The 9,316-nt window shown below is 34.1% G+C and overlaps 1 protein-coding gene across 1 annotated transcript; it reads right to left on the bottom strand.

The window, feature by feature from the left end:
* Positions 1 to 2,316: 2,316 nt before the first annotated feature.
* LOC142639400 (uncharacterized) lies at positions 2,317 to 3,371 on the bottom strand. Its single transcript, XM_075813589.1, has 2 exons — positions 3,341 to 3,371; positions 2,317 to 2,837 (listed from the first exon to the last, which is right to left on the bottom strand). Exons 1-2 carry the CDS (start codon positions 3,369 to 3,371, stop codon positions 2,317 to 2,319), a joined length of 552 nt encoding a protein of 183 aa, XP_075669704.1.
* Positions 3,372 to 9,316: the final 5,945 nt, after the last annotated feature.

Raw genomic sequence — 9,316 nt, 5'->3', positions numbered from 1 at the left:
GCATTATCATTCAAATTAGAATTTCCATGTTCAAACAACACGACAGAATATGAAGCCTATCTAACTGGGTTAGCCACAGCCCTCGAAATGGGAATCAAGCACTTAAGAGTAATGGGTGATTCGAACCTAGTGGTCTGCCAGACCTAAAGGAGCTTCACCTTGAAGGAATCCAGTCTGGCCCCATACAGAGCAATGACCCAAAAGATGGAGGAAAAGTTTTCAACCTTTGAAATAGATCATACTCCAAGGAGCGAAAACCGGTTTGCAAATGCATTGGTCGCATTAGGCTCATAAATAATTTTTGAAGGGGATAACACCAGGATAGAAGTCAGCAAGAGGAAAGAGTCTATTATTGAAATATTGAAGGAAAGGTTCCAGGAGGAACAGTGTGAAGGAGATTGGCGGATTCCTATAAAGGAGGCCTTGATAAAGGAAAGAAGTGCTGCAGAACTAAAGGTGCTAAAAGACTACACCCTGATAAGAGGAGAATTGTTCTGTAGGATGCCAGGTGGGGTCTTGTCTGGATACGTAGGGCAAGAGGAGGCCCAAAGAAAGTTGAAGGAAGTGCATGACAAGACTTGCAAATCCTGCGGAAGGATCAATCTTTACCGCAGACTTTAAAGGGTAGGCTTTTATTGGCCAAGTATGGACAAAGACGCGGATCAAGTCCAAACCCAATGCAAGACCTGCCAACTTGCGGCAGACAGAGAAGAAAGTTACGCTGTGTTCATCAGCGAAGACTGGAGAAGTCCATTCACGTAGTATTTAGCAGAAGGTATCCTGCCACAAAAGCACAGTGAAATATACAAGCTTAAGAGGTTGGCAACACGTTACTTTTTGCATAATGCAATCCTTTTTAAAAAAGGGTATGATAGGGATCCCTTAAGATGTCTAAGTCCCGAGGAAGAAAGAGATATGATGAAGGAAGTGCACGCAAGAAAATGTGGGGAACACCAGGGGAGGAAGAAGCTGTACAGATGCCTGCTACAAATGGGTTACTACTGGCCCATCATGAAAAAGGATAAGGCAGAATTCGTGAAAAGATGCCACAGTTGCCAAGTACAAGCCAACTTAATTCACACCTACCCGCATAGCTTACACAGTATGGTTACCCCATGACCCTTCCATACTTGGAGGCTTGATTTGGTGGGGCCAGTTAACCCACCATCACGTGGATACATATGGATCTTGGTGGCTACAGAGTATTTTACCAAATGGGCAGAGGCAGTGCCACTTCGTAAGGCGACAGGGGGAGTAGTAGCTAACTTCATCAAAGAAAACATAATTGTGAGGTTTGGGGTACCTCATTAGATCATTAGCGACAATGGCACGCCGTTTGTCAACAGTGACGTGAGGAAGATGTTGGAATTCTACTAGGTCAAACACCATCATTCATCACCCTACTACCTAGAAGGAAATGGGCAAGTAGAGGCGACAAACAAAACCTTCATAAAGATCATCAACATAATGAGCCAAGAGTATATAGAAGGATGGGCAATGCATCTGCTAGATGTTCTCTAGGCCTATAGAAATTCGCCAAAGTCAGCCACAGGGTTTTAACCTTTTTCCTTAGTCTACGAGATAGAGGTAATGAGCCAAGTAGAAGTAATGACTCCGTCCTTAAGAGTTATGCAGATGCGAGAAAAGAAAAAAGAAAAGGAGGTCTTTGCGACAGAAAGATATGAAGGCCTAGAAGGGCTTGATGAAAGAAGAGAAGAGGCTCAAGAGCACAACCACAAATATAGACAGAGGATGATCGAAACCTATGGCAGAATGACTAAAGAGAGAGTATTCGTGGAATGGCAACTTGTGTTAAAGGTAGCAGACTACATCAGGCGAGATATGACAGGACCTTCCAAGTTTGTACCAAAATGGGAGGGACCCCTTGTGATAAGAGAGACGCATCCAAGTGGGTATTACCGTTTGACCTAGATGGATGGAAAGGACTTGATGGATCCCATTAATGGGAAGTGGCTGAAGCGTTATTACGCATAAAAAAAAAAGAAAAAAAAAAAGAGGTTATGAAGTTGTCCCTTCTGTTTAATGTGTTTTATGTTTCCTTTTTTTTCCCCTTCAAGTGACTATGTCACAAAACAAGATTGTAACGTGCTTTTATGAAGTATGCAATGAAAAGTTACGAAGTATTAGAAAAGCATTCTATGTCATAGCAGTAGCGAAAGCGGTAACAAAGTGTAGTATTTTATAGTTACAAACCTAAACTGTGGCAGTCATACCAAACTTGCCAAATGAGTGCTAAAAAAAATATAAAAAAAAAAGGGAACCACATCATCATCAACGAAGCCCAAAGATAAGGAGCTAGTCTCCAAAATAGCTGGATCCACCAATGCTAGAAAGAAGGTGCTCACGACGACCCTCCAAGTCTGCCACCTCCTTCCTCAGAGCCTCAATGCATGTATCAATGGCATCAATAGCAGGTTGAACCCTCCTTATAAAGAAGGCTTGGGCGATCTCACGAAGATGATCTAGAACGAACTCCATAACAAAGCCCACGCTAACGAGCTCCCGAATCGCAGCCTTCCACTGCAGGATCCTTTCAGTAGAAACAATATTAACAAAATTATGTTCAATGTCATTCATCACACTCCCTAGTAGCTTCAAAAAGTGTTCCTTGGCAAAACGGTCAAGGTGGAACCCCTGCATAAACTCACCACGACTACTGTAGACCGCCTCCAGATGAGAAGCACAATCCTCAGGTACACTGAAGCTGTGGAAGTTAATGTAAAGAGGCCCAAAACCCCAGAAGTCTGCAGGATCAAGGTCATTGACCTCATGTTGGTCGAAATGAGTGAAGAAGGCTGCGGCCTCACTCACCGGATCTGGAACTATGGTAGAACTGTTGCCCACCTCAAATTGAGAAGGAGCGGTGGGAAGCCAATAAAGAAGCAAGCATTAAAAAAGAAAATGAAAAGAAAAGAAAAGAAGAATTATAAAGAACAAAAAATGGAGAGCATAGAATGGCAAGCATGCACCAAATAGGTTGATCCCCCTCTCTCCCTCTAAGGCCCTGTTCTCTGCTAAAGGCAAAAGGATTCTTTTGGGCATAAACCACTTAGCCCCGTTCCCTTAAAGCGATTAATCTCTTTTTTTTTTAGGGAGATTATTTATATTGAGGAAATGGTTCCCTTTTTGGTTCCGGCCCTGTGATATGGTTTGGCACGGCAAACTAATATTTCCCTCTTTGATTCAATAAACCTATTACTATTCTTTCCCCATTTAGTTTTGTTGTTTTATGTACGGGGTGTCTTTTGCCACTCTTTTTTACTTATTCTGTCTAAATAGTGAACGCATTTCTTTTGTTGTCTTTATTATATCTGCCTACCGTAACTTTCCATGGCAGCTCCACCTGTCATGGGCATGTGATCAAAGTTTTGACAAACGGAGCATGGTTTGTGCACAAGCTGGATCAAGGTGGGTTGCAATTGGACCGATTCCAACTCCCTAATTCAGAACATTCGGGCCTAGTACAGCAGGAGGCAGCCCAACCCCACATTACAAAAAGGCTCACCACACTCTATTATTTTGTTTATCACTAAATGATTGGAACTACCAAGCATTAAGTTTTTTTTTTTTTCCTTCTACTTGGTTATATGTTGTCAAAGAGGTCACACAATGTTTTATCAAAATGTATACATAGCATTTCAATATATGAATTCATTCGTGTTGGAAGAAATTTGGTACTGGAACAAGAAAATTGATGGCATTGGATCAATTTCATGAATTACTTGTGGTACCAAAATTTTATGGCCTATTTCAATATATGAATTAATCTATGTTGGACACATTTGGTAAACTAAATGGGGATAACAACATGAATGGTAATCTTTATTATTTGGAATAAAATGTGTTGTAATGGAATAACTAAACATATTTATAAGTTTGTTGTTGTTGTTGTTTTTTTTTTTTTTTTTTTTTTTTTGAGATCATAGGAATAATGATTACATTACAGTGTTTATTATAGTCTACCAAACATACACTAGATGTATTATTAATGACTAATGTTTCAATATAAAGGACAAATTTACACATAAGCTTCTATATATATATATATATATATATCAAACAAACTTGGATTGATGTGGGATGCAGGAGCTGTAAGAAGCAGAACACGTATTTGCTTATGAAAGATAATCTCTAATCCAGGAGAGTTCCTCGAATCCACTAGGGTCCTTTAGGGCTGGCCCTAGACATTTTGAGGCCTAAGGTGAGAACTAAAAATTAGGCCTTTTTTTTATACTTATATATTAATTAAATTAATGTCTATTTAATATTTTTATATTATAATATATTTCATTTAAAATCTATTTTTCTTGCATTTTCAGATGCAAATTGACTAATTAAATTTTTGTATTCAAGTTCTTATAACATCTCTTTTTCAATCGATAATATAGTTAATCCACTTAATCTTTCTTGGGATATTGTCAATCTTAGATATGATTTTATTAATTTTAATTTTGCAAAACTTCTTTCTGCAGAAGCTACTATAACAGATATTGTTAGTAAAATCCTATAAGCAATGCATGTATTTGGAAATGAATCTAATCTTTTTATATAATTTAATATGTCAATTGGAGTATAATCTTTTTTTTGTAAAATTTCTCTTAAAACTTTTAACTTTGAAAATAAATCTAAACCATCAATATCATAATAAACATCATGTTTGAGAAAATCTTCAAGTTTAAGACAGTATTTTTGTAAACTATCACTATCTAGTGACTTCAATTTTGTGAAGTTAAATAGAAAACCAAAAATATCTTCATATATTTGAAATTGTTCAAATCTATTCTCAATTGAACTAATTGCTTTATCTACTATATATAAAGACTAAAATAAAAAATAACTTTCAAGTGTAGAGCAAATGAGAAATAGAACTTGATTTATATAAAAAGTATTGTTGTAGTTTCACCAAACAATAACAATTTTTTAGCAATCTCAACCTGTATAAATAAAGACTTTTTAAATATATTACCACTCACTAAAATATATATATAAAAACACAAGATTAAAATTTTTTAAAAAAAATTAAGCAAAAGCATAACAAAACTTTAAGCACAACTATAACACAAGGCTTATTAATAAAACCCACCCACAAAAAAATACAAAACAAATCCTATCAAATCTATAACCCAAAAAAAAAAAAAAATGCAGGCTTTAAAGCACCAGCTCTGCAGCCTAATCTCTTAGCGCAACGCGGCAAAAGGAAGAGAACACAAATGCGGGGTAAACTAAAATCTAATAAAACAAAGGACATGTATCTTTATTACATAGTTCCTATCTAATCTATATCCCAAAAAAAAAAAAAAAAAAACATAGGCTTTATAAAATTAAAAAAAAATTGAAGGCCCAAAGGCCAAAACTAACAAACAAAACCAGGGGTCCAGGGCCCAATCTTATTACATTTACAAGTCAAAGTATTTATACCTGCTTAACAATGAACGGCTGAACCTGATACAGTGAGAGGCGGAGAAACCGATTTAGAGAAACTGAGAAAGAATGAGAGAGGTCGGAGGCAGAGAAACTGATTCAGAGAAAGAATGAGAGAGGCTGTCCAGGCGGAGGAAGCTTGCTGCCTTGCTTGAGCTGTTGAGCAAATGATAACAGGGGAGAGAAAGAGAATCAAAGAGAATGAGAGATAGAGAGAGGCGGAGAGTAGAGACTAGAGAGAAAGGTAAAATTTTTAGGGATTTGAGTTGTTTTATTTGTTTTGATTTGTGATTGTTTTGTGGTTAATATCTTAGACCGGATTTGTAGTTATCTGGTTGATTTTTGGTTTGTATAGAGGATAATAATGTTTGATTTACCAAAATTTTTGTTTTTTGGTTAAAAGGATGTGCCAAATTTTTATAATTCAACTGAAACTTTTTTTTTTGGCCCCCACTCTCTCTTATTTTCTAAAATTTTAGGGCCTTAAGCAATTGCCTAACTCGCCTAAGAGAAGGGCCAGCCCTGGGGTCCTTGAATCCACAAGGGAAAAAAGATTCTAAAGTCCATCAAAGAACTCAATAGACAAAATTTTGAGTTTTATTTTGATTTCTACAACTTGTACTAGTTTGTGGTGCAAGTCATCGGCGAGCATGTGTAGCACTTTGCTCTTGATGATCTTCAAGATAAACATAAATATATTTCCTAGTGGTTAACGCAGCTTAGGAAAGATGATAGCCCGTAAAACTTGATAAACAACAAAATATATTCTAAAATATATCCTAATTAATACCTAACCATAATATAAACTAAGTTTGACTTAAAAAGTATTTAAAATACCTTAAAAACAAGAAAATAAATACCATAAACCTAAATTAACGAAAATTACATTAAAAATACCAAAATTAATAAATTGAAAAAAATAAAATAACAGTTTCTATCCTACATCAATAAGTCGAGCATTCTTCAAACAAAAAAAAAAAGTCAAACATTCATGGAACATCCAAAAGTGTTTCAACTATTTATATTTGAACCACCGCGCACCCTTGGTGCGGTGGTCACTCTACAAGTATAAATACTTGTGGGGTGTGGGGGGGCAAGGGACGGGGTTCAAGTCTCCAAGAAAGAGCTTCACACATGTATACACTTAGATTAGGCTAGAGCAAAAACATAATATATATTTGTCATTTATTTGAGCTTTGTTGACAGTTAATTAGTTACCTGATACTTACATAGAAGTTAGAACTCTCACTAAGTTCACGTAAACAATGAGTTCTTTATTTTTGTTTAAAACAAATCTTGAGCTTCAGATATACTAAATTCATGTAATCTTGAGCTTCCGATATTGTAACAAATTCATGTAAAAATGAAAAATAAACAAGTCATTGTTTACCTGAATTTAGTACAATATTTGAAGCCAAGATTTGTTTTAAACAAAAAAAAACTTATATAGAACTCCCACCCAAAAAAAAAAACAAAAAAAAAACACTTATATATATAGAACTCAAGTTAGGGAACTTATCTTGAACATCGATCAAGAACAGCGATCGCTTCTTTCGGTCTTGAGTGCTAATGCAAAAATCTTTACGGCCACAAAATCATATCTCAGCTTCGAATGTTGTACCAAGTTCATGTAAACAATGAGTTGTTTATTTCAAAAATAAACAAAGTTACATGAACTTGGTGCAACACTTGAAGGCAAGATTTGTTCTAAACAAAAATAAACTCATATAGACCTTAGGGGAACCTCTCTTGAAGATCTATCAAGAACAACGGCCGCTTCTTTTGGCCTTGAGTGCCAATGCAAAATTTTTACGTCCAAAAATCATTTTGAACAATGGAAACCCAGTCATAAAGATGATGAATTTCACAAAAGATATATGCTTCATATCTTTCTTTTTCTCTCTCAAGAAATCACTTCTTCTATGGTCAAAATGACTGTAAACCTCAATCTTTATATAGGTGTGCAAATTTTAAAGGCTTTCAATTCAGCATTTAGATAATATAAAACATGTTACACGTTGTTATGTTACCAAGACTCGTCCATATGCTCAGAATTTGAAAGTAATCGTGTTGTTCCTTCTTGCACAAACCCAACTATGGAAAAACATTAATGTTCTCATTCACTTCCAATGTTTTACAAAATCGATTTTGCTAAGATTCCCTGCTAAAATTATAGATCTATATTAAAATTAATAATTAATATTTCATTTTTGGCTTGTTTAGGAGTCAATAATTAATATTTCATATTGTTTCATGTTTTTCCCTTTTAAGCAAAACGCAAGGAACAAGTAACGTGGTTTTGGCAGGTAAAGGAGAAGTAATCATGACTGTAAAATTGGACGGCATAATTGAGTGAGCGATGCCATTACTCGCGCATTCACCTTGTACAGAAAGAAAGAACAAAAGAGGGAGAGGGGGAAGGAAATTAAGAAAGAAATTTCTGGTTAGTTAATTTCATAAAAGACACGAAATCCATTGTTTAGATCTCTGATTTTGAAAGAAATTAAATAATTTAAAATGTAACATGATATTATATTAATATCTATATGCAATGAAGTACTGAATTAATTGTATTTTCGATATTGCATTATAAACCTCTATATACGATAGTCACTGGATACAGAATTTGTACTCAGGGCCACTTGTGCCATGATACCATAATAAATTGAGATTGATCCCAAAAGCTTAATCTATTACAAAATGATGAACTTAATAGTTAATCATGATTCAAAAGTATATAATAATATAGCTTAGAACCGTATGCATCAAGGCGAAACAGCTGGGGAAAAAATGTAGCAAAAAATGACCCATATGCACTAATTGATGGGGTTCCTCTTCTTATTGTGACAACAAATGGAAAATGAGAAAGATCGGGTAGTGTCATTGAACAAACACTACTCGAGACCTTGGTACATATATAATTTAAAGCAAACAATACTAACTCAAATTGCTCATAACTCAAACTGTATGTTGAAATTGTGATTGAAACAATTTGTGAGGTCAATGAAGGCTTAAGAAATTCCGTGATAGAAGGACCCATCTCTTATGTATTTCTTGATATATGGGAGGAAATGCATACAACACGGATTATGCATGTGTTTCATTTGATTCAAAATTTTAGAAACATTGTAATGTGGCATAAAAATTATTTTCAAAAATATAAATAAACAAGCGTATATGTATATTACAAATTTAATATAATCTTAATTTAATTTATGTAATCTAAATATAATTTTATAAGATCTTATAAGAAATCAACTATTAAGAATTTTTTTTTTTAATATATATCAATAGTTGGGGATATGATTTGAACCATATATGTATGTATCCATTGGAAACACTATAATGTGTTGGTTGAGTTATAAGGCTTCTAGCGACTATTTTCAAGCTTAATATATAAAAAGTAATTAAAGGAGATGATATTTAATATATAATAAAGTCACTTACTTGAGGAAAAAAACAAAAGCAAAAGGTTTTGTTGTCTCATATTATTATAATAAAAAATAAATTTTCTTTTGTTTATTTAAAATCTATAAATAAAAATAATATCTAATCATTTAAATTATTGATAAATCTTCATAGATGAAAAAAAAATTCAAGATTATAATAAAAATATGAAAATGTTGATGTTTAATATACAATAGTAAAACATGGAAATAAAAATTTGGATTTTGATAAATTCTTTGTCATATATAATAACATATCCTAAAAGTTAAACAATTAAATTGTTGATAACAATATTGATGTTCAATAAATTAAAGTATTTTGGTAAAAGTATAATACAAGGAGCGTTTGTTACATATTTTACACGTTTGAATATACAAATTATGTAGTTTTTAGAGTAATTTTATTTTATCCAATATATAAGAGTTGT

This window comes from Castanea sativa, chromosome 6 (assembly GCF_040712315.1).
Source record: "Castanea sativa cultivar Marrone di Chiusa Pesio chromosome 6, ASM4071231v1".
NCBI classification, from domain to species: Eukaryota; Viridiplantae; Streptophyta; class Magnoliopsida; order Fagales; family Fagaceae; genus Castanea; species Castanea sativa.
Note: the sequence above shows the minus strand (reverse complement) of the source record. Positions and strands in the feature narration are given on the sequence as shown.